The sequence below is a fragment of the Diabrotica undecimpunctata genome, chromosome 3, assembly GCF_040954645.1.
Source record: "Diabrotica undecimpunctata isolate CICGRU chromosome 3, icDiaUnde3, whole genome shotgun sequence".
NCBI lineage: Eukaryota > Metazoa > Arthropoda > Insecta > Coleoptera > Chrysomelidae > Diabrotica > Diabrotica undecimpunctata.
This window is the reverse complement of record NC_092805.1, coordinates 18,291,329-18,318,942: the sequence shown is the minus strand read 5'-3', so window position 1 is coordinate 18,318,942 and position 27,614 is coordinate 18,291,329. Positions and strand designations below refer to the sequence as shown.

General features: G+C 34.4%; 1 protein-coding gene across 1 annotated transcript in view; it reads left to right on the top strand.

The window, feature by feature from the left end:
* The first annotated feature begins 200 nt into the window (after nucleotides 1–200).
* The window catches only part of LOC140436506 (cytochrome P450 4C1-like), a 49,969-nt gene continuing 22,555 nt past the window's right edge, over nucleotides 201–27,614 (top strand). Inside the window, exons 1-4 of the mRNA XM_072525380.1 lie at nucleotides 201–377; nucleotides 18,744–18,853; nucleotides 18,906–18,996; nucleotides 22,597–22,782. Coding sequence (XP_072381481.1) covers nucleotides 221–377; nucleotides 18,744–18,853; nucleotides 18,906–18,996; nucleotides 22,597–22,782 — 544 coding nt within the window. The 5' untranslated portion in view covers nucleotides 201–220. The remainder of the gene's footprint in view (nucleotides 378–18,743; nucleotides 18,854–18,905; nucleotides 18,997–22,596; nucleotides 22,783–27,614) is intronic.

The window sequence follows — 27,614 nt, the reverse complement described above, 5'->3', positions numbered from 1 at the left end:
CATCCAAACTATAATAACCTGTACATCACTTAGTGTAAATTACCAAAAATGTGTTTTAGAAAATTTGACTTATTTAATTTTCAATCTAATTAGTGGCGATATCGTCTGACTTGATATTTCGTGTTTATTATACTGATAATAAATAAACAAATCCTAGAAAGAATCACGTACTAGTAAGTATATAAATATTGAGAAGACACACAATTTTATTTTGATAACAATGTATTGGGTCGTGCTGATCGTTCTAGTTTCCGTAGCTTGTGTGTGGTTAGTGAATAAAACACGAAAAAATCGATTATTTTGGAAACATGTAATGGCCATTCCTGGTCCGAAAGGTTTGCCTATTATAGGAACAGCCTACCATTTAGATTCATCAGGTAAAAAAATTTTAATTCAATTTGATTTGATTCATATATTATACAGAGTTATGCTAATTCACACAAAATACAAGTGATATTATATCTGGAGTAAGACTTCTTTTTAAGTTGGAATTACCAAATATTGATTTAGACATTTTCCTTACTTATAACTTATTTATCCATGGCTTTACATAGTATATTTTGTTTGTCGTTTACTACTCGTACATCCCAATCGCCATTTCTTCTTCTCATATGTATCTTCCTCAGTAAGGTCTCTTTTTTCCATTACTGTTTTTATTTGTCCGTTCCACTGTAATCTAGGTCGTCCTATTTTCCTCATTCTGTTTGTCTTTTATTATCAAGTTCTTGTATTCTGATCTCATTTATCCTTCGCACGTGTCCATACCAGAGTAATTTTCGTTTTACTATTTCGTCATTAGTGTCTCATTCACATTTATTAGTCTCTAATTCGTTCAGTTCTCACTTTATCCATTACTGTTAATCTACAACTTTATCATCATTCTGTCTTTACAACCCTGCGTAGGTTCTAGCCCCCTAAAGAATTTCTCTTCAGTCGTCCCTATCCATCGCCTTTCTCCGCTAAACTTGTCTTCGTCGATCTTATCAAGGAAACTTGTTCTAGGTCTTCCTCTTTTTCTCTGACCAATGGGTTTATCAAGAAGCGTTTTTCTAGATGGGTTTTTCATGCCCTATCCACCTCAGACATCCTATCTTAATATGTTTTACAATACCTGGTTCCTGGTATATTCTATAAAGTTTGAAGTTGTATCGTTTTCTCCACGCTAAATTGTCATTCACTGCTCCATGGATTCGCCTTAGTACTTTCCTTTCGAAACATTATAACATTTTTTCATTATTTTTGTTATAGTCCAGGTCTCTGAACCATATGTTAGGACTGGGCGTATTATTGTTTTGTAGAGTTTTATATAAATATGTATATATATATATATATATATATATATATATAAATATATATATATATATATATATATATATATATATATATAAATATATATATATATATATATATATATATATATATATATATATATATATTGATGGAAAGCTATATACATTACATGTACTATACGTCTCACGACGTCGTTTGATTTGATGTGTCACATGCACACACACTAGTATTAGGCTAGTCAGAGACCTTCTTTAGGCCAGTAAAGAAAATTTACCTTATTCCTGTTCATTATTAATGAACATACAGTAAATCCTCGATATAACGGACCTCTATTTAACGGACTTTGGATATAACGGACAAATAATCCCTTCAAATGTAAAAAAAACATACTGTTAAGCGAATGAAATTGGCTCGTGAAACTTCACTGGAAGTTGGAAGAAGCAATCTTAAAATGGTATGGCCAACAACGTTCTAGTGGGATCCTGGTCCGAGCAGTCTAATTGAAATCTGCTGCAATTAAATTGGCATATCATATAAACATACCATTCAGAGCAAGTAATGGATGGCTCTAGAGCTGTCGCAAAAGGCACGGAATCATGAATAATAGAATTTCTGGCGAAGCTTCAAGTGCACCAACAGAAGAAAGAGAACCATTTAGGCAACATTAGTAGCACATGTGAGTAACGAAATGCTATTAGAATCTCAGATTTAAAATGTTGACGAAACTGATTTGTTATGGTGTACTTTGCCTGAAAGCCCACAAGCCTCCAAATATGAACAATCGAATTCTGGAAGAAAAATTATCAAGGACAGGATTTCGGCACCGCTTTGTGCTAACGCCGATGGATCGCATAGATTGACTCCAGTAATAGTTGGTAAATCTCGTAAATCCAGAGTTTTAAAAGATATAATGCATCATAGCTCTAAGAAGGTATATGGTTCACCTCAGATATTTTCAAAAATTGGTTTTTCAAAGAATTTGTAGCTTCAAAAAAAGTACCTCAAAATTTCAAGAGAAGAAATTGGAAAATAATGCCAGAATAGGTGAAATGTTTATTGCTGTTAGACAAAGCTCCTGCTCACCCCTTTGAGAATATTCTACGTTCAGAAGATGGCAACTTTAGGTTTATGTTTTTACAAAAAAAAAACAACATCGCTTATTCAACCCATGGATCAGGAAATAATTTTGGAAGCCAAACGAATATATCGCAGAAAGTTTTTAGATATGGAGATAATGCGGAAGATACACTAGGGCAGCGTACCTTGCAAAACTTAAGGTCTTACAATTTAAAATCAACAATTTTTAATTTCGCTACAGCATGAGAGGAGGTGAAAGAACAAACATTAAAAAATGGTTGGAAAAATTTGTTTGATAGCGAATGAAGATAGCGAACAAGACCGTTAAAAATAAAGTTATCAGAGGTAAGATCGCATCTCGAGGATGATTTATTGATTATTCATCAAATAGTTCAACTGTATTCTACGAATTTTCGTAATTTTAGAGGGTAGATCATAAAATAACAGTAAACATCGAAAGTGCAAACGAAACTTGTTCAAAACAGGATTACCGACAGCAAGCGCGTCGATATTCACAGCAACGTCACTTCACGACGAATGTCGGAATACAATTAAATAGAATTTTGTTTGTATTTTGTATCTTTTATATATATCTAAATTCAGTGTACATACATTTTCAAAAAAAAAGTATGTATTTTGATTTATTTTAAACATATTTTTATATAACGGACTTTCGGCTTTAACGGGCACCCAGTCCCTCCAATGAGTCCGTTATATCGAGGTTTTACTGTACTGTGTAGTGCCCTTTTAGTAGTTGCCTTGTTTGTTTTTTCTATCTGAATAATTCGTTATATCCGTCCCTTTCATTTGATATGTCGCATGTTAGGATTCGATCAGTTATTTATTTTATTATTCCAGATTTAACCATACGGCTCACACTCCCTCTAAGGGGAAAACTCACTCATCCCAGATACCTACGGTATCAAAAGGATTGAGCTCTGGTGGGACTCTTTCCATGTTATCGAGTCCTAGGTGACTTGGTATGTCGGTGTATCTCCCAAAAATTTTCGTACGCATCTGGACGTCGAAAGTAACACAGCTTTCTGCATAATCTTATATAGATGTTCATTTAGACCCAGCTTTTTTATGTTTTCTAGGAGGCTCTTCGGGATGACTCCAGTGGTAGAAAGAATAATAGGTATCGTCTGGGTACTTTCCATTCTCCATTGTCTCCTGATTTGTATTTCTAGATCCCTGTACTTGGCGATCTTTTCGTTGTATTTAACACGTAAATTATTGGTGTTGGGTATCGCCACATCAATAAGTGTTGTTTGCTTAGTAATTTTATTAACTAGTATGAGATCGGGTCTATTATGGGCCACTGGTTGGTCTGTAAGCACAGTGCGGTCCCAGTATAGCTTGTAGTTGTCATTTTCAAGCATTCTATCAGGGACGTATTGATAATAAGGAAGATGGTCGGTTTGGAGAAGTCCCAGTTTGTCAGCTAGTTTTTGGTGGATAATCTTTCCTACTGAGTCATGACGGTCTTTATAATCAGTACCGACAAATGCCTGGCAGCCACCGGTAAGATGTTGGATAGTTTCTTGGGCTTGGCATCCATATCGGCATTTGTCATTTTGGACTTGAGGATCTTTAACAATATATTTCAGGTAATTTTTAGTTGGAATAACCTGATCCTGAATGGCAAGTAGGAAACCCTCAGTCTCGGGAAACATCTTTCCTGATGTCAACCAATAGTTCGACGCTGTATTGTCGACATATTCTTGGCTGATCTCATTAAGATGTCGCCCATGCAGAGGTTTACTCATCCAGGCGCGCATTTTGTCTTGCTTAGTCAGGTGGTTTATGCGCATTTCTTGTTCCCTCAGTTTAAGCGGCGTCGTATCATCTACTGCGCAAATTGCTCGATGTAAAGTAGATGTCTCAGCCTGTACCTGAAAATAAGTTCTTAAATTAGCAATTTGTTTATCCAATTGCTCACCTATATCCATAAGTCCTCTTCCCCCTTGATACCGCGGTAATGTTGTTCTCTCTACTGCACTACGTGGATGTTTTTGCGCCTTTGTGAGAAGTGTTCTTACTTTCCGCTGAAGACCCTCTATATCCGTTTTTGACCACTTTATAATACCAAATGAGTAGCTCAGCGCGGAACAGGCGTAGGTATTTAATGCCTTAAACAAATTTTTACTGTTAAGATATGACCGATTTAGTTGTCTTACTCTTCGCACGAACTCCGAAGTTAGTTCGGTTTTCATTTGTCTATGGTCAATTTTCCGCGCTTGTTTTACTCCGAGATATTTGTACATATCATTTTCACCCATTGCCTCGATGTTTTGGCCATCTTGCATATCGAAACCTCCGGGCTGAACCTTTCCTCTGATTATGTTTAGTATACGGCACTTGTCTAGTCCAAAATTCATACTGATATCATTTGAGAAATTTTCTACAGTTTTTAGCATCTCATCTAGGTGGTTTCGAGTGGAAGCCATTAATTTTAAATCATCCATATACAACAGATGATTAAGCTTCGCTACAACAGTGTTGTTATTTTTGATGCTAAAACCTGAGTCAGTAAAGTTCAGCAGCTGAGATAGTGGGTTCATTGCTAGGCAAAACCAAAGTGGACTTAACGAGTCCCCCTGGAAAAGCCCCCGGTTAATAGGGATATCTTCAGTTTCGATATTAATTTCACCCGGTATTTGAAGGTGAATTTTAGTCTTCCACTCTGCCATTATATGCTTCAAAAAGGTCACGAGATTATCATCGACTTTATATATTTTCAATATATCTATAAGCCATTCATGCAGCACTGAATCAAAAGCCTTCTTGTAGTCAATGAAGGCAGTAAAAAGGTTTCTTTTTTTGTTGTATGCCTGGTTAGAAATGACTGAGTCGATAATGAGTTGTTCCTTGCAGCCCATGGACCCCTTAGCGCATCCTTTCTGTTGAGGCTCTATGATATTGTTCAGAGCACAATGTTGGTAGATACGCCGGGCCACACAGGATGTGACCAATTTGTACAAAGTTGGAAGACAAGTAATTGGGCGGTACTTTGCTGGATCTTGGGTGTTACTTTGATCCTTCGGTATTAGATAAGTGGTTCCCTGAGTAAGAAATGATGGTATTTCCTGTGAATTAGAAATAATATTATTAATAAATGCTGTTAAAAGCTCATTAACACTCCAAAACTTCTTTAGCCAGAAGTTTTGAACTCCGTCTGGTCCAGGAGATTTCCAGTTATGAAGCTCTTTGATAATGTTCGAGACTTCTTCAGTGGTGAAAGGTTCATAGGGAATATTACTGTAGTGTTGACAGTTGTTCGTCGTTCCTTCAATCCTTCCAGCATTGTTGTTATGAGTAGCTGGCGTCGAAAGTTGGTTTCCCCAAAACTCATGAATTTCTTCTTGGCTTGGGTAGGATTTATTTACATTTATCTACAGTGGAATTCAGTTTCCTATAGAAAGCCTTCTCTGCATGTTCAAAAAGGATATTGTCATATTTCCGGTTGTTACTCACTTTGTATCTCCTTAGGCGACCTGAATAAACGGGGAGTTTTTGTTTTAATGTGTCCAGTCAGTGTTGAGCTGTGTGGTTCTCTGGATCATGTTGGAGTGTCTTGGAGTGTTCAGAATTATTTCTTCAGTTCTTTTAATTACTTTTCGACTTCTTACTCCTCGGATGTATTCTGTAATTTGTCCAATATCCCTGCGCAATAATTCAATTTTACTCAGCAGTCTTTTTTCCCAGGGTGCAATTCTGTTTTCAGTCCTTCCGATATTAGTTCCCCGCCGTGTTCTGATCTTAATGCCCATAACATTAGCAATTGCTGTTGCTGCACAATAAATCAGCATATGCAAATATTCTAATGTATGGGCTTCCACGATATAATTGGGTAGGACTTCAGTGTTCATAATTTGTAACAGCGCACCTAGTTTCTTACAAGAGTTTATTTTTGGTAGCGGTGGTCTGCTAAGTGGGTTTGTACCATTAAACTCTTGTACGGCACGTGCCATTTCTCTTACCAGGCTATCGTGCAACTCGTTGTTGTCCTGCTGCGTGTTAACAGGTTGAGTTTCTTGTATGATGGGCTCAGGAATCTGCTCATTTGGGATTTGATTATGGACTTGATCCACAACTAGCTCTTGGTTATGAATCTCCCGTTCGACTTCGCTTCTGATAGTATCGCGTCTAGCCTCTGGGATAAGATTATTTCTTATAATTACCCGGTATTGATCTGCTATTCGCTGTTCAGATACTTGAATCTCTGGGTACTCCCTGCAAAATTCGGCATACAGTTGTTGTCGATAGCCGATCGTTTCTCGACCGAGGTTCGTCACCTTGTAATAGAAACGCAAAATGTTTTCATTAATAGACACAGTCCATTTCATGCGCTGCCTCGGTCGTCCCGCTTGAGTGAGCGCCGGCTGAATTTCCAGCGCAGCACCTTCAGCAGGTGGAGCTCGTGTTGTTGTTTGGCTCATTTGTGGTTCTTCTTGTTGTTGTTATTTTATTATTATTATTATTATTATTACACAACAAATAAGGGCAAAGGAGCGAGCTCATATTATGCCCAAGAAGCAAAAAAAAATATATCCTTATAAAACTAATACCAATTAAAAAGTTAAGTACAGTTAAACAAATAAGTACATCATACCACAAATATGTCACAATATATCACAAAAATTGTGAAACAATAAATAAATAATGCGATCCGAAAATAACACAATCCTATAAATAAAATAAAGCGTTATCAACTTTATCTTTAAATATGTTAAACACTATTTTCCGATATGGTGTCTTGATCGAGGTGTCTTGATGGGACGAGGGGAGAGAACCTTGATTAAATGAAGCATTCATTATAAGAGATATAGGGTTGGCTACAGATTCTGCGAATTGTTTGAGGAAAAACGAGGTGAGTCCGTCTAATGCAGGTGATAAATTATTGTGAAAAGATATATACATATATATATATATATATATATATATATATATATATATATATATATATATATATATATATATATATATATATATATATCTTTTCACAATAATTCATCATATATATATATATATATATATATATATATATATATTGTGTGAAAGATATATTATCAAGAGATTTAGAGACAAACGTGGGCACATTATTTGAATGGAATTTCTATACCGGGTACGTCTATTGTTTTATTACTGATGGAAAAAGTATTCTTACTCCTCTTCCTCGACGAGTGCCTCTATCTCTACGAAATATAGTTAAATTATCAATGTTTACAATAGCATCGGGGATAGAAGAATTAAGTCCGGTTTCTGTTAAGAGAATAATAAAGGAGGTTTTAAAAGTTTAACAGTACTTATAAATTCATTAAATTTGGACATAAGAGAGTTTAGATTCATATACGTAAGAAGCCAATCCGTAAATTTTGGTGCAGAAGAATTATGAACGAAATTTCATTATCTTTGGACAGCCATTCACATTTTTAATCGTAAGGTCATTTTCTCCATAATTTTTTACGAGTTTTAAGCTCAGTACGCCCTTTAAACGAAATTGAACCTGCATAGGTATCTTATGCTGCATAGGTGAACTTAATTCGAGCTCATACTTTATTAGTTATTAATCTGTCGTGAAATATAATGAGCCTGCAAAATTTATCAGTTGTATTTTAGACATAGAATGAGGTTAAGAGTGGGTCACATTAATTTCGTTAGTTTTAATCAATTGTTATATATATAAAGTGGGTCATTGTGTTAAAAGAGGCCCAAACACATAATGGTGTTGTAGTAAAAATAATTAATGATTACATATTTTATAAATAAATACTTACATTATCTTTATAAAAAAATATTATTGAGTCTAACTCAATACGGATACTATACTTTAAGGATACTAAAAAATTGGTTGTAATTAGTAATTGCCACAGTCTTTTTTATTTTACAATTAAAATATGGGCTGACTCGATCAGCTGTGTAGGCTGTACGATATAAACAGAAAGTCTAATAAATTCTGGAAGAAGGTATTTTGTAAACTACTTCTGACGTCAGTGATGAATTCTTGGATACTTTATAAAGAAATACACCATAAAAAGTTCCTCTTCTGCAATTTATTGTGCTATTAGCGAAGCAGCTGATCAATTATAGGAGACAAAATGCTTCCATAGAAAGACGCATATTATAATATTATATGGCAGACCATCAAAAACTACAATGTCTCTAAGAGAGCATTTGCCCATTGAATAAATTGTTTTAAGATATTTCTTACATGATAAATATTTTTATTTTATATGATTTTATATAATAAAAACGTTTTTGTGTTTCCTCCTTTCATTGAGTTTTGCAACAACTGGGACATAATTATAACCTGAAGGGACATATATGTCCCATGGTGATATTAATCAGAATATAGGTCAATAAATTTGATAAATGATGCAAATTGTAAAAAAAAAACATTTAGAGCCTAAATTACCCAAAAAAGCAGTGGCGGTTTTTGAGGGTAGGTAGGATAGGCCGGGCCTACCCAATAATTTTAAGAGCTTTAAAATTGAAAAACATATATTCAAAAATTATGTTAATGCATGTAAATAAGTTTTAAATGTACTAAATCACTCAATACATTAGCGTCCATTAAAACAACAGTATCTATATTATTATATTACCACAAAAAGCATCGAATCGTATTCAGACATTTTAAATATCATTAATAGGCCCGATCGGAACTGGCCGACCCAGCTCGCATAAGATTCCCATACAAAAAGCGTTTGAAGTTCAGCAGCTTGCCGGACAACGATTTATATTGTCGTGTTCATGCTTGCTGTTTAGTCACCCTATCATCCTTGTCACTTGTAACGTAATTATCGAATTGTAACATATTTTTAAACAAACAACACAATTGCAAACAAGTGCACGGTTGCCAAAATAAATTTAAAAAAATTCGTAAAATTCGAAAATAAAATCACGTTTTCATGATTTCTTTATCGCCTGATTGTATGCAACTTATCTATGGCAGAGCATTAGTTCAATTTTCACTGTTATCTGTTCTTACTAGTTGCACTAGTTGTTTGGCCGATCGAGGTTGATTTTTTTTTGGGAGTTCATGGATCGTGAGGGTGATTCTTTTCTCTGGTTCAAGGTCACTTTTAGTCTTACCACCAATAGGATAAGTGGGTTTTCAAATATTTTTAACTGGGGGGATCCCCTCCTTCTGGATCCGCCACTGATTACACATAGCTATATGTAATTTGCAGGCTTGGCCTACCCAAAATTTTACCACACCAGCCGTCACTGCAAAAAAGTCCAAGTTTATTAAAAAAAAGTTGAGACGGAAGGGTTCAGATGCCACAAGAATATGGCATTAGAACAATATTTACAAAAAATATAAATACAAGTACATTAGTACATTCACCAGTCTTATCTTGATTTTTTGAAAGATAGATCTGTTTCCAAACTTTAGTGAGGCGACTCATCGTACTTTTTGGCATACCAATGCGTCTCCTAACTTCTACCGGGCAGTTGCTATCGTTAGTTATACTAAATCCGAGATAGATGAAGCTATCTACTATCTCGTATTCCTCCAAGTGGTTACTCAGGTAAATAGTGTTGAATCTGTCGATCACCAATGTTTACGTTTTGTCTTTATTAATTTTAAGGCAAAATTTAACGCTTTTACCTTCAACTCTTAGCAGGAGAACTAGCATTTCTTGTTCGATTGCTGCTATAAATGTCGTGTCATCAGCAAATATTAAATTGGAGATTTTTCTACCAGCCATTATTTCTCCATTGACCCATCCTTCTAAGGTCATCCTCACAACATGTTTATCATAAATATTGAATGAATGCATCCTTGTCTAACCCTTGTCTCTGTTTTGAATTGGCATGAGAACTTCTGATCTAGAGAAGAAGTTTATTTATTCAAAAATAGGGAAAGCCCTAATACACACAAAAGTAATCAATTTATAACATTAATACACAAGAGATTAAAGATTAAAGATTAAGATTAAAATAACAATTACACTTAAAATACAGTATCTTCACTTATTAAAAACAATATGATATAACATAAAACACGACTAAAAAACAACTACCTAACTATTGGTGCTTTTAATAGGGTCCATTAATTTGCTTTTAAACATTTGTACAGATGAATAACTTTTAACTGTTTGAGAAAGCGTATTAAAAACATCAAAAGCCTTAACACTAGAAAGTCGGGCTTAGCATACCTACCTAGAAAGCCCGAAGGGATCATTTTGGCCCCAAGTTCCTAAATCAATAAAAATCAAGTTTAGAATTAACTATTTATTTGGGAATAAACAAAAAATAAAAATAAACAGTTTTAAGAAATTATATAAACACTTGACGATAGAATTTGATTTAATTTTTTAGTTTCATTTTAAACATTTGGAACACCATACAGTTTGCAGTTTTTGGCATTTGCCACACCTTGCCTTGTTACAGCCGTGGCACTCATTGGAAGTATAATTTCCTTTACAAAACATTTTTAACTGACATTTTTTTCTTTTTTGGCTAGTAACAGTGCTGGTGGTTGGTAAATCCGGTGGTGCTGGGTATAGTACCAGATTTCGGGAGGCAAGGTATGGAGCCCGTAATTCTTCACACAGCTGAAGAATAAACTTACGACGACTGATTTTACTTCCAGTAACTTCTTTATAAATAATCCATGCATTTATTGCTCCTAAGTCAAGAATGTTATAAAACACGTGCATTGGCCACCGTCTTGAAGCAACTTTTGTAGTATAAAGACGCGCCATTTGGCCCACTACATCAACCCCGTATTTTGTTTTATTATAAAAACTTACTGTTTGAGGAAGTTTTTTTCCATCGACAGCAACATCCACTGATTGATGTAATGAGCTCAACAAAAGCACATTTTTGTGACTCTTTCCTTGGTATGCAGTAAGTGTTATCTTTTCGTCGCTCTGGAATATATGGGTAACATATAATTCTCCATTTTTACTCTTTACGCTTAGAGGACCTTTCTTTCTGTTGCGATTCAAAGTACCCACAAGACTTGTTAATTTTTTTTTGCAATGCCTTGGCAAATTTTAACGATGTAAAGTAGTTATCTGTCGTAACATTTTTGCCCTTTCCCAGTTGATTTTCCATTAACCGCAAAACAACATGTTCACCAACACTTGTATGTTTCTTGCGTAGATGATCAGTGCCAGTATAAGGGTAACCATTTACAATATATTTTGATTCCACGCATGTCAAAAGCCAAAATTTTATGCCAAACTTATCCGGCTTATTTGATATGTACTGTGTGCACGGGCACCTGGCTTTAGAAGGCAGTAGTTGTTCGTCCACAGTAAGGTTTATTCCCGGTTTGTAACATGCACCACTATTTTCTATAAATCCATTCCAAACCGCAGAGGCTAGAGCAAATTTGTCGGTTTTCAATCGTTCAGATCTCGTTTGCTTTATGTCAAATCTGAGATATTTTATAATATCCTTGAAACTGTCGCGTGGCATAGTTTGCCTAAAAAACTGAGGACCCCGTACTGTTGACCACAAGCTGTTGGTTGGGAAATTTTTGGCGCCGTACTTGCGTACATAATAGCAAGGGCAGGCTCCAGTTCTTCCAAAGGTATAGTCCATGTGTCATTTTTCAAACATCGATGTGCTTCTGCAATAGTGCATTCTTTTATATGACGTAACATGCTGTCGTTGATTATTAGATGCCAAGCACTTACCACACAATTGTTCCTCACGTTCCTTTTTGCATACGACGTAGGACCTGATTCCTCTCGATAAATGTTGTGCTGAGCGCGGCGTCCTGTAATGAGCAAACATTCAATGAATATGAAGATACTAAAAATCATAATCTTACCAGGTACTGATCCAGAATCAATAACTTTCACGTTGTTCCGTCTTTCAATTGTTCGATGTCTGCGATTGAAATAGTTTTTCCTTGTTGACCTCTTTTTCTCTTGTGACTTGGCTTAGATGCACTTGGATTCACGATAAAATTAGCTGACTCGTGCTGTTGAGTTGTAGAAGCAGTGTTTACATAAATTGGTGAGTCTTGTACAATAAAACTTTCTAACTGCTCTGAAGCATCAGAGTCACTTGAATCATTATTTTGTGGTGGTACGTATTGTTCATCGTCTGACTCATTATTTTCTGCAAATTCAGATTCACCTCCCGAAACATCTTCTTGTATTTTTCGTATTTCTTCAAGAAGTTCAAGTTCTGATAGTCCACGATGAGACATCTTTACAGTCATCTTGAATTTTCACAATTGAACGAATGTTTCAATATTCTAGAAACGAGAGTCAGCAGAACCTAATAAACCGCTCAATAAACAAAATACTTTCAAGGAACAAACAGTATGTAACAAAATACCTTCTAGGAATAAACGTACATAAACATAATTTTATCTATCCGACAGAAAGTTAAAAGAAATCGTCAAATTTCTGAGAAAACGATAATAATTAATACAGGGCCAGTTTGGCCCCTTCAGACTTCTATGGTAGGTTTGTTAGAAAATCCATTTAATAAATTTAGTAAACAATATTTTTTTTGTGTTAAATAAGACTTTGTATCAAAATATTAAAAGTCATAAAATATGAAATTATTATTGTGTCAAATAAAAGAACTACAATAACTTCAAATCGCAACAGGGGCCAAATCGGCACCTCCGACTTTTTAGTGTTAAACAACAAAGATTTTCATAAATCCGTCCTTTTTGTTTTCACAACATGTAAATTGCAATTACCTCGAGTAAGGTAATTGTGAATATCACAATTCCGTGTAATAAACTCACAAAAGTACGCAGGAACCAAATTATTTAAAATTTTATAAATGAACACCATTGTAAGCTAAAAGACTTGATTCTCATTCCACGATTTTGTAATTTTTGCAACTGGGCCGATTGATTTAAATTGAAGGGAAAAATAACCGATGAGCAAAAATCGAGGTAAAGTTAAATAATTGCATTAAAAACTGTAATTTTAGTTGAAGTTGACAAATTTTTAGATATTCTCGACAAAAAGTATAATTTTTTAGAAATCTTTTTTAATATGTAATTAAAATGGTCATTAAAAAACAATATATTATCCAATTGAAAACCAAGGTACTTAATTGTTGTGATGATTTCTATTTTATCATTGTTAATTTGAAGATTAATAGTATTTATATCAATATTTGAGTATTTATCTTTAATTGTTATTACATTTAACCTTCGTCTTTAATACATTTAACTTTAGTTTGTTGATCTTTAAATATTTATTAACAGACTGCAATGCTGAATTCATACTAGATGTCATCTGCATACAAATTAAAGAAATCACATTTAACAAACAAGTTTATATCATTTAAATACAATATGAACAAAAGGGGTCCTAAGACACTACCTTGCGATACCCCAATATTAACACTAATTTCAGAAGAAGTAACATAATTAATCCTCACTTATTGCTTTCTAACCAATATGTAATCTTTAAACCATTCAAGAACATTTTCTTCAACACCATAGCCTTCTAATTTAGTGAGAAGTATATTACGCTCAATAGTTTCAAAAGCTCTTTTTAAATCAAGGAATACTACTATTACATAATTATCATTGTCCAATTCAGACCTGAATTTACAAAGTGAAAGTTGCAGTGCAGTGTCGCGGGAATACTTTTTAGGAAAACCATACTGAGTGTTTATTAAGTTTTCAATTTTATCAACGTGATTCATAACTTGATCATATACTACCAACTCTAATAATTTCTCAATGGGCGGAAGTATATTTATAGGTCTAAATTCATCCGCCTTAATAGTATTTTTAACTTTTGATTTTTGATATTTAATCTAAGAGAAGTATTTATCGGATAGCCAAGCGGGCTGGGCGGCTGGCTTCTCCTTCGCTTCACTGCGAGAGATGTCAGTTCAATCCCCAGCTCGGTGTACAGAAAACAAAAAGGCTAACGCAGCAGTTTAAAATTCTAAATGAATCTGCGGCTTAGTCTAGAATATGCTGGTATCTGATCGGCCTATGGTGGAGCAGTACGGCAAGAGATAAGGGCTTGCGGCTTGGTGATACTCCTCCATAGATCCCTACTGGAAGGGCGTGTGCCGCCTAAATACCGGGTATATATATATATATATATATATATATATATATATATATAATGTGACCACAAGTTACAAAAAACTCTTTAAAATTTTGGAGTTTAATATTTCATTAATAGTACTCCTATTATCTAACGACTTAACTATGACTGCCAAGTCACTCAGTGATAGTATCCTAAATTCATAAATACTGGGATAAAAATTCTGATTATCAAACTCCATAATTCTTCGGAGTCGATAGTTTCAACTATTTGTCGAGACGAAATACTCACCAAAGTGACATTGCTTTAATTTTCTGGGTATAGAAGCTAATACTTAAAAAATCCAAATTAAAATCACCACGTAAAATACAATTTCCGTCGACCGTCCATTTATGATCAATTTTAACACCCTCAAAATCATTGATTAATGACCCCTGTTAATGAATGATTTTCTATTAATGAACGATTTCATTATAGGCAACACAACATACACTGCTTGCATAAATTAATTAAACGCCCGGTATTTGGCAGTGACCTGTGGTGTAGGCAACCAAACATATACCTATTTATGTTCCCACTAAAAAATTAATTTAAAATGAAGTAGCCGCTGTTAGTACAATCTGTCATTGTATGTCATTATTTACTTTATTGTTTAAAATTCTGTGTATTTGAAAAATCAAAGGATGGATATTGACGAAGAGTTTAATTTAACTCCACCAGAATTTCTTCTTCTATCACAGAATTTACAGAGGTCCAAGAAGACTTAAATATAAATTTGTCAAAATGCTATACAGCAGATAATCATCTATCAATATCTTTCTTTAATTTCAGTAATTGCACCATTTCGAATATTAATGTTTTCTATAATAAAACTACCACTAAGGATATTTTGAATAAAGTCAATGACGCTGAAAAAATTGTTTTTTTTTATTTAGAAAATCGCATCGACCAAATGGCCATTCGCGAAAAATTAGTGGATTACATTAGGTACAATTACTTCAATACAATTTGGTTTATTAAATATTGTGGTACTTATTAATGTCTTTCAAGAAATTCAGAGTATTGTTAAAGTTACAGTCTGCACCTAGAGCTTCTATTAGTGTTCCTGGTATCTTGTTATTGCTTCGTTGTTGATTGTAGAGGGGACATTCACATAGTAGGTGCATTATTGTTAGTGTCGTATTACACGTTTCACATCGCGGCGGTTCGCACTTTTTAATTAAGTAATCATGCGTTAACCTAGTATGTCCGAGTCTGAGGCGCGTTACTATTATTTCTTGGCTTCTTGACTTAGGTAACACATTCCATGCCTCTATGCTGGGTTTCACTTGTTTTAATTTTGAATTCGACACATTCCATTTATTTTTCCACGCACTTAAGATTGATTTTTTTATATAAGCTTTTATATCCGTTGATACTGATGTGTTTACGATCTCGGAAACGTCACTCACTATCGCGTCTTTCGCACTATGGTCAGCAGTTTCGTTGACTTTTATTCCTATATGGGATGGGATCCAGATGAAATTTATCTCATTATGATTGATATAAGCCTGAAGAAGGACTGTTTTAATTTTTTTTAAAAGCGGGTTTTTTGGATACAGTTGTCGGATGCTTTGTATGGCACTAAGTGAGTCTGTTAAGATAATATATTTGGAGTTTGTTGTCAGATTGATTAGTTCTATGGCGCGATAGAGAGCATACAGTTCAGCTGTATAGATAGTACTAACATTAGATAGTTTGAATTTAAGAACCTTCTCTGGAGTTACTACAGACGCTCCCACACCTTCGGATGATTTTGAACCATCAGTGTATATCTGGGTATGATTTTTATAACGACTAATGATTTTTCTAAAATGAGAAATAATTAGATCAGGATTAGTGGAGTTTTTATCAAATGACGTAAGTTACATGATGGTATGTTTTGAATCCAAGGTGGATTATGATCATATGTGTATGGAAGACATTCAGGTATGACAATATCAAACAGATGCAAATGGTCTTTTATTCTTTTATAGAAAGGTTTATTAGAACGGTGATTTGCATTAAGGTTTGGGTAATTATCGGTAAAAGTATTTCTATAGACAGGATTTTTTGCATTATCTTTAATTTTTGTTGCATATGTTAGACTAAGGTAAGCTCTTCTATCATTTAACGACAATTCATTTGCTTCGCAAAGTAAACTTTCAATCGGTGTTGTACAAAAGGCTCCCAGGCATATTCTGAGTGCTGTGTTATGAATAGTATCGAGCTTTTTAAGTACTGATTTCGAGTCGTAAGCTATAGCCGCGTAGTCTAGCTGTGATCGTATCATAGTTCTGTATATAATTAGCAATGTACTCCTGTCTGAACCCCAATTCTTGTGTGCTAGAATTTTTAGTAAATTTAATCTTCTGTAACATTTACATGCTAGATTATTGATATGTTCTTTCCAATTCAACTTTCTGTCAAAAGTAACTCCTAGCAATTTTAGCGAATCTTTTTGTTGTAGCGATTGGTTGTATAGATATAATGAGATTGGTGTACTGACTTTGTTTTTAGAAAATACTATATATTTAGTTTTAGTTGTTGAAAAGATAAATCCAGTTTTCTTTGACCATTTGTCAATATCTAACAAGAAACCCTGTGCAAGTTGTGAGAGGTTGTTTAAGTTTTTGCATTGACCAAATATTACGAGATCGTCAGCATACAAGCGGCCTTTAAAGTGCATTAATTAATTAATTAATTAATTAAAGTGGAAGTTTTAAATTTCGTAGAACATCATTTATGGCAATTATAAATAGCGTAGGACTTATAACAGATCCCTGAGGAATTCCATTTTCCAATTCCACTTTTGACGACAAATTACCATTTACTCTAACTTGGATATATCTTTTATATAAGAAGTTTTTTATAAATGCAAGGCAATGTCCTTTGATTTCTAAATCGTACAGTAATCTGATGATACGGTGGCGCCAAGCTGTATCAAAGGCTCTTTCAATGTCGAAGAATATTCCAATACATTTGAAAAAATTGTTGTTTATCGTTAAGTAAATAAATATTTAAACTAAGATATCTTTATTTCTGAAAAGTACGGCCGACGGAAGAGTTTTGTAACGAACTCGTGAATTAAAATGGCGATTAACAATCTCAAACATTAACGCGCTCGCTTTGCTCACGCGTTAAAATATCTCAATTGTTAATCGCCCTTATTAATACACTTGTTGGTTAAATAACTATTAACATTACTTTTAAATAATTCATCAAAAATGTGCTATAAGTTTTCTAAAAATACTGCATTAGAACTAGAAGGTGAATGATATAGCCACCCAAAACAATCTTGTAAGAACCAATATCTACTTTAATAAATTTACACCAAAAATTATCTTTTTTTAACAAAAGTTTTAGCGGTAGCACACTGAACATATAGAACAAAACATTTATCTTGAATTCTATTCCATTTATCCATTTATAATTTATCCCATTATAGTAAAACATACACTGTAGATCGTTTAGATGAATTGCAGCGTATCATCTTATACCCACACAAAGCAATTTCAGAATCTTCAATAACACTCGAGCTTCGCTAACTACTATTATTTTAGGACAATAATACAGCAGACTTGGTTTGGTCCATTTTGTTTAACAAAACATCAATATTTATTTTTTTTTTTTGAGATACATTTATGTCTTTCTGGACTATTGTAGGCTTATTATTAATGAATTTGATTGTTTTAGAGTTATCACCTTTTTTAATCATATCATTTAACTGTAATTTGATTTTCTTGAAATACTCTTACTGGGCTTTTGTTTGATCCAGGAAAATTCTGATATCAGTCACTCTAATTAATCTAGTTATAGTAATACGTGTTTCTATTAAAACGGACCAAAGATTTATCCAGATTTCACAACCGCATGCCTTCTAGTAGTCAACGGAGCATATTATCATCGGTACTTAAAATTATCTCGACTTTTTTAATGAGTTTTCTTTTAGGTTTAGGCTCACGTGTACCTTTTCCCTATACAAACCTCGCTTGTTTCTGTGGTATTTGATAATGTAGGTCAATTTTTAATTTATTTTTGATGATATGCAACAAGATTTTGCTGGTATGTGTTATAAGTGACCATGTACAGTCGTTTTCACATCGCGTAGTAACTCCCTTTTTGTGTAGTGGAATATAAATTTAGCTACACCAATCAGATGTCCATTTTCCCGAATTCCAAATAGCGACACAGATAGAATGGATGATATTTAACCCTCTGTCGCCTGGTGACTGCAGTATTTCTCCTGATAGTGTTTCAATGCCTGGAGATTTATCTCTTTTGGCCACCTCTATCTAAATCTTACAGAAACAGTAACAAACAGGTGTTAACTAAACAATTATCTAATTTTAGAGCGAGTTTTTCAAAGAGACAGAGACCTGTGTAATACATACTTTCCCATGTATAAGAAATATGCCTTTGGGTTCGCTATCGTTAACTTGATTACTCCAGAGGATATACAGGTAAGTTTTTAAGTATTCTTTTAATGATTGTGAAAACCTATTTTGTTTGTAGCTTGTTTTGTCGAACTCGAAACATAACCAGAAAAGTATATTTTATCGAATGCTCGAAGACTGGATTGGAGTTGGAGTTTTAACGAGTAATGGTGAGTTTTGTCATTTAATCTTAATATTTGTTTAAAAACCAACATATAATTGCACAAATTAGTAGTTGATTTTGTCCTACATATCACAGTTTTACTGAGTTACGATAATAGAAGCATCTTGGAACATTTTCGTGCCTTTTTGTAGGTCTAGAAATGCATTTTTTGCATCTATAAACTTTTTTGTTATTTGTTATAAAATTAATGTAGAAATGTAGAAATGTAGAAATTTCCACATTTCTACATATAGAAGCGTTTCTGATAGAGTAACTTATATTATAATAGACCTAGATAATAAAACCAAGATCAAGGTTATACAAGTGTATGCTCCCACAACAATACATCAGGAAGAGGTAGTTGAAATATTCTACGAAAATTTTGATTACAGCATTAGAAGAAAATAATACAAGGTATGCCATCATTATGGGAGATTTTAACGCAAAATTAGGTAAAAAGAAGAAAATACTGAAACCAAAATAGGGATGCATGGTTATGGCACACGAAATGAAAGAGGAGAAAAATTATATAACTTCTTAGAACAACAAACTTTATATGCCATAAACACACGCTTCAAGAAACCAGCGAACCGAAAATGGACGTGGATATCTCGCAAAAAGAAAGAAAAACTAGATCGATTACTTTTTGTGTAGGAACAAAACATTTTTGAAGATATAACTGCTCTCAATCGATTCACAACTGGAAGTGATCATCGCCTTTTAAGAGCAATCATTCTTGTTAAATAGACGAAAACCAGTAGAAACAGGCCACATAATTATTGTAATCAGATTAATAAAGAAATGCAACGAAGGCTTTTGAAAGCAGGACTGACTGGTGCAAAGAAAACGAAAAATAAAGAAGACTGAATAAGTGATGGAACAAAACGGTTGATGGAAAAGAGACCCACATTTCTAAGCGAAGGAAAGCATCGGAAAAACCGAGTTAAAGACACAAAGAGTTAAATAAATAAATAAAAAAGGAAGTAAAGGAATACTTAAGGATATACAATAAAGACAAGGTAGAAAAAATAATAGAAATAAATCGAGGCCTGAAATGCTTTAGATCAAACTTAGGAAAGCCTATAATAATCTCATTGAAGGATAAAGATAAAAAAGAAATAAGAGAAAGGGACGAAATCCTAAAAGTTACTTAAATATTTTACCGTGATTTATATTCCTCAAACAAAAACCCAGATAACACTGCAAAGGAAGATTTTAAGAGAAAGATAACGAATGTCAACTCAGAAATACTCCCTAACATAGAATCCTTCGAAATAAAACAAGCTATGGCACAACTAAAGAACAATAAGGCTTCGGGCCCAGATAGAATACTTATAGGAATGTTAAAAGAGGGGAGTGAAATTATTCTCGAAGAATTGAAAATTTTTTTCAACGAATATCTTCACAGAGATATCCCAGATGATTGGAATGAAAGTGTGACCATACTTCTCTTCAAAAAAGGAAACAGGGGAGATCTGAAGAACTATAGGCCAGTCTCCCTGCTATCCCAAATGTACAAACTGTTTATGAGAGTAATAACTAACAGGTTAACGTCGAAGCTCGATAGCTATCAACCGGTAGAGCAGGCAGGATTGCGAAAGGGTTACAGTATAGCGGATCATCTTCTTACAATCAGAACGCTAATAGAGAAAGCCAAACAATATCAGTTGAACTTATAAATTGGCTTCGTTGATTATAAAAAGGCATTCGACTTCATAGAACTTTGGGCAATAGGAAGAGCTACAAAGATTTACAAGAAAGCTACAATGAAAATACAAAGAGATGCGAAAACCAAAGCTATACCAATCAACAGAGGAGTTCGCCGGGAAGATGTTATCTCACCAAAGCTATTCACACTTGGACTGGAAGATGTGTTCAAAGCCATTAACTGAGTAGATAAAGGAATAAAAGTTAATGGAAGAAAACTGAGTCATTTGAGATACGCTGATGACATTGTAATATTCGCTACAAGTTTCGAAGAACTACAGACCATGATGACGCAACTATTTCAAGCTTAGGAAAAAGTAAATCTTAAGATGAACTTGGAAAAAACAAAAATAATGACAAATAACCGACCATTTGGGGAATTACGTTGAACGACATAAATTTAGAAACAGTAAGCGAATACATCTACCTGGGACATATATTAAAAGTTAACAAAGAAAATCAAACTGCCGAAATTACCAGAAGAATAAGATTAACGTGGGCAGGATGTGGAAAACTGAGTTGAATCTTGAAATGCACTAAAATAGAACAATATTTGAAAACAAGAATTTACAATCAGTGTATCCTCTCTATACTCAAGTATGGTTCACAGACGTGGACACTCACCAAGTTTAATATGGATAAAATAGTAAAGGCACAAAGAGCGATGAAAAGATCAATTCTCGGGGTGAGACTTATAGACAAAAAAACAAACAAATGGATTAGAAGCAAAACCAAAGTAGAAGACGCAGGAGAACATACTGGCAAATTAAAATGGAGCTTCGCAGGACACAATGCTCGGCTGAAGGATAAATGATGGAAACACGAAATGTATAGTTAGGAAAGAGAAGCACAGGAAGATCATAAATGATATGGGCTGATGACATTAAGAAGATCGGAGGATACAACTGGAAGCAAGTGGCGCAAAATAGAAAACACTGGATTGATTTGGGGAGGCCTATGTCCAAAGTTAGTTTACTTAAAGCTGAAAAAGAAGAAGAAGAAGTTGTAACATTAATAAGTTGTCCACATAGGAACTATCTGGTGTAAAATCGCTTTGATCTTCAATCTGTCTAAACCATTAAATACAGAAAAGTTGACCTATTGTAATATTTACACTAAAACCTTGATAATAATTGATCTTCTTATACCTTCCTTTTCTGTTTTCCATTCCAATAAAATCTGTATTTGTTAGCAGGAGTTTTGCATTAGCTACGTTATTCTGTTTCATAGAAACAGGCGTTCTGCTTTTAGTAACTCAACGGGAATATTTCCAGGACCTGAGGATCGACTATTCTTTATTCTGGATAGTGCGTATCTAACTTTCTCTACTGTAATAGCTACATTTTTATTATTAAGTATTTATTAAGTTATTAGGTTAGTAAATCTTTAGTTGTTTAGAAACAAACCAGTAACTGGTTTGTTTTGAACTAGTAGATTTTTATATTTGTTTTATTTTGATAAGGGAATTAAATCAATGTTTCTTCAAATCTAAAAAAAATTTAATCACGAAAGCAGAAATCAAAAGATTTCTATTAACGAAACAAAAAATTCAGATTTTTGCTTTAATCTGTACCTTCTATAAATTTCAAGGCAGAACAGAAGCTGCTAAAAGATATAAGGGAGATATGGAGAATCTAAAAGTTGCATTCCACAACATATCTCCTTATCTAAGCAAAAATCCTTGGCGAATTGGTTTCTTATACTCATAAAGAGTAAACCCAAATAATAAAAAAAGACAGTTAAGATTTGATTTCCCGTATAGTGCCCCTGTATATTTGCTTATACGTATTTCATCCTAGCAGGAATCATCAGAGCGACTGGTACAGAAGTTCTAAAAGTAAAAAGAAATCTTTTCCGTCAACAAATAAAAAAACATCATGATAACAATTTACATTTTCAGGTAAGATGTGGCATAAAAGACGAAAATTATTGACTCCTGCCTTTCATTTTAAAATATTAGAAGATTTTCTACATATTTTTAACAAAGAAACGAAACACCTTGTCCAATATTTCAAAGGAAACTGTGATAAACCATATATCGATGTAGTGGATCCAATTACCAGATTTACTTTATTTTCAATTGGAGGTAAGTATCCATTTATTTAAGATCGTTGAAAGATTAATTTAAAAATTTTTTTAAAAAATTACAAAACAAGAAAATAAACTGTTATTTCCACGGAACTATTTTTATAGAACCTGCTACATTTGTTAGATGACCTGCCCAATAAAAGCTGAAAAATTCTATGCAATGACTTGAATATTACGCTGTTGCTTGTGCTACCCAATTATCCTAGGACAATATACTCAAATCGTATTGTTTCATAATGCACGTTAATTCTCCTACAAAAATTACTAAAACAACGTCTACCACAATTAATTATATTGTCTCAGATTTCTCACCCCTTAATGTACGCTCTACAATTATTAATGCAGGACTATCTGATCATGAAGCAGTATATACCAAGTTTAGCACTCTCAACAAACCATTCTCGAAAACCCAACGTTTAGGTCGGATTTTTTCCGCTCAGAACTTTTGTAAATTCCAAAATTTGTGCTTACTTGTGAGTGGCACTTTTCTTCTGTGGACGTGGACTAAATTAAAATTATTTTTTACATAGGCTTGCCTGTAATTTCAATAAGGTATTTTCTTTAATTACAATTAATCACAGTTTCACAACTAGTCAAAACATCACAAACCCTGGACTACCGAAAATATCCGCATATCAGCCAAGAGTATGCGATCATTACTGTACATCCAAAAATTTAGTACCTATCTAAAACTTATCAAAACAGCTTAAAAAATATACTATCAAAATCGTCTGGGAACCTATAAAAATGTCAACTATTTTGCCACAACAAGATCCTATTTCCTATCTGACCAATGCAAAAAAGGTCTCAAATTCATTATTTATAAGAATAGTTGATAAATCTGAACTGATCCAAACAATTAATAGTATCAAAAGCAAATTTTCCTGTAGTACTGATAGACTATCCATAAAAATTTTCTTAAATCTCCCAAAAAATGTGTTGGAAATCCAGGTCTCACTAATTAATGTGTGCCTAAAGGCAGCCATTATTATTCTTCTTCATAAGGGTGGTGAAAAATCGAATGTCTGCAACTATAGACCTATTGCCTTTCTACCGGTCATATTTAAAATGATTGAGAGACTTATAAAAGCTCAACTTATGTCCTTTCTCGTTGAAAATAACATCTTATAAAGTCAGTTCGGCTTTTTATTTAATAAATGTACCAGTGATGCTAAGTTTTCTGTACTACATGAGGTCTATCAAGCACTAAACAATAATTTTTACGATGAAAAAGACAGAAAAGATTTGATTTCACGTTCAAAGCGTCTATGTATCTATTGATACGTATTTCGACTTAATAAGTCTCATCAGAATAGTTATTCATAGCCGTTCTTAACGTGAAAAATAATCTTCTTTGTCTTATTAGAAGCAACAATAACATGGCTTCGTTATGGACGCAATAGCGACATCTGATAGAAAAATCGGTAAGATAGTTTCGAAACAAATTCAGATTTCTGCTTTAATCTGGAGCCTTCTAAAAATTGCAAGGCATGACCAGACGATGATAAAGATGTTAAAAGAGACATGGGGAATCTAAAATTTGCATTCCACGACATGTCTATTCATCTAGGCAGAAATCCTAACGAATTTGTTTCTCGTACTCATACAGAGTAGATTCGAATAAAAAAAAAATAAAAAATAATAATAATTTTTACACTGCCACTGTTTTTTGTGACTCTTCCAAAGCTTCTGATTGTGTAAATCACATTTTGATAAAAAAAGTACATTTCTACGGAATTCGAGGTATTTCTTTGAATTGGTTCCAATCTTACTTGGGAAATAGAAAACAACTAGTTAGAGCAAATGATACTGACTCTAGTTACAAAAGCATTGTATGTGGAGTACCACAAGGTTCAGTATTGGGTCCTCTACTTTTTCTTATCTTCATAAATGACATCACTAACTTAAAAATCGATGGAAAAATTTTTCTTCTTGCTGATGATACCGATATTACATGGAGAAACTTAAATATTGCAACTCTTCGTGTAATTATAACTTCTGATCTACGTAAAATAAAAACCTGGTCTGACTCTTATTTACTCTAGACTAAAAAAATATTGTTGTAGGATTTAGAAAACTAAAACGTACAATTATTTTACCGGTATAGAAAAATCATATTTATGTACCTTGTACAATAGATCTCCCTGAACACAATATGACTATTCTTACCAACAACTATTTGAAGACAGAATTTTGTACTTACTGGTCTGTAAAATGTAATTACCATTCTGATTTTTACGAGACGATGTGTAGAGGTGATAAATTGGAATCAAGAAGAGTCTATTCTGGTAGATGGCAAAGAAACAGACATCATTTGTGTTCAAATAGGTCTTAGACAGGATTGTGTGTTGTCCCTAACTTTGTTTAACGTTTACTCAGAAATAATTTTTAACGAAGCCTTGGAAGCGCAATGTGAAGTTCGAATCGGGGGAGAAACTATTAACAACATCAGATATTCAGATGACACCGCGATCATGGCTGAAAGTATCGAAGATCTTCAATTTCTAATAGATCGAGTTACTATAGAATGCTCTAATAACGGACTAAGCATAAATACAACAAAGACAAAGTTACTTGTGGTTAGTAAACAAGACCTCGGCGCTATACAACTAATTGCCAATAATGAACCGATAACAAAAATTAACCGTTTTAAATACCCAGGATGTTGGATAAACGAGACACTAAATCCGGATGAAGAAATTAAAACTCGTATAGAAATTGCAAGAGGAGCATTTATGAAACTTAGATCTATTCTGAGCAATTCTCAGCTGAACTTACAGCTAAGAATTAACTTCCAAAAATGCTGTGTATCCTGTATGGATGTATGGACGTGAAACCTGGATTATGAAGGTTAACATGATGAACAAATTAGAAGCCTTCGAGATGTGGTTATATCGTAGAATACTCAGAATATCATGGGTTCAATACATTTCAAACAGAGAAGTCTTGAACAGAGTAGGTCAAGGTGAAGGCGACTTAATAAAGATGATAAAAAACAGAAAACTCGAATATCTGGGGCATATATTGAGAGGAAGCAGATACAGGATAATGCAGTTGATACTCAACGGAAAGATCTACGGAAAAAGAGGAATTGGTAGGAAGAAATACTCATGGCTCCAAAACCTTCGTCATGGCTTAAAAGCAGATGAATTATTAGATGCCGCGCAAGATCGAGAATGATATCGGCAAATCGTCATGGAAGCTATCCACGCCTAAAACTTGGGCACGGTACTCAAAGAAGAAGAAGAAGAAGAGGCTTTTTAACTGTGACACTAAGCCTTCTTCTCCTTCTTCTTCTTCTTTTTATACAGACATGACTTTTGTCTGTTTTTCAATGTGCCTCTAGTAAGATGTCATTCCATCGTTTGCGTGGTCTTCCCACTGATCGTCTTCCTTTTGGGAAACCGTCTCTTGCCGTCTTTACTACTCTATTTGTTGTCATTCGGCTTACATGATCGTTTCATTCTACTCTTCTATTTCTTACCTAGTTTTTGATGTTCTCCACCTTGCATCTACGTCGTATATCTGTACTGTAAAAGAGAGGACTGGGAAACTGGTTCGCCGCTAACAGCAAACTCAATATGGTATACGGACGGCTCCAAAACGGATACAGGTACGGGGGCTGGAATATATGGCATAAAACCAAGGACCGAAGTCCGGGTATGTCTAGGAACATACGCGACCGTATTTCAAGCCGAATTAGCTGCTATACACAGGTGCGCTATGGAACTAATCGGCCGAAATGTAGATAACGACTCCATCGTTATCTATTCGGATAGTCAAGCGGCTCTAAAGGCTCTCAGTTCGGTACAGGTCGATTCATGGCTGGTATGGAACTGTTTGGATGTCCTCTCTCAGGTGGGAAGTCAAAACAGGTTGACACTTGCCTGGATGCCGGGACATAAGGGTCATCGTGGCAACGAGAAGGCCGATGAATTGGCCCGAGAAGGCGCATCTACGCCACTGGTTGGTCCGGAACCCTTCTTTGGAATCGCAAATACGATAAAAAGGGCAGCCATACACAAATGGGTGCAACAGAAGTCTCTTGAGTGGTGGAACAACTCACCAGGACAGAGGCAGGCCAAACAGTTCATCAAAGGACATTCGGCTAAATTTACTTTCGCACAGACGCAGGACTGTCAGAATGATAGTGGGTCTGCTCACTGGGCACTGTAGACTCAATAGACACTTGAGTCTCATAGGCCTGACAAAAGAGGACACCTGTCGTTTCTGTCTGGAAGAAGAGGAAACCGCTCTACACGTTCTGTGCCATTGCGAAGGTCTCGCACGAATGCGGTTTCTAGAACTCGGAGAGGAAAAACCGGAAGCACCAGGCTACATGAAAAGGCCACTATCAAGGCTGTTGAGTCTCATTAAGAGGACCAAGCTAGATAAAGTGCTTTAAAATAAGGGGGAAACAAAATAGATCTGCAAAGGTCGCAGTGTATCAGGCTCTATTGGCCGCCCCATTTTCCACATTCTACTCTTCTATTTCTTACCTAGTTTTTGATGTTCTCCACCTTGCTTCTACGTCGTATATCTGTACTTCTAGCTCTGTCCTATAGTGTCTTACCATCAATTTTTCTAAGTGTTTTTATCTCTGCTGTTTCTAACATCCTTTTTGTTCTCTCTGTGTCAGGTCTTGTTTCTGCCGCGTATGTATTGGTCTGATGACTGTTTTGTAAATTCTGCCTTGGATCATCTAAATTTCTGGTAAAATTAATTTGAGACTATATTGATGATTTTTATGATTTCTTTGTATCTTTAGCACGTTTATCAGGACACTTAATCCACTTTTAGCCTTTAAATTGAACATTCATTGAATCCGTT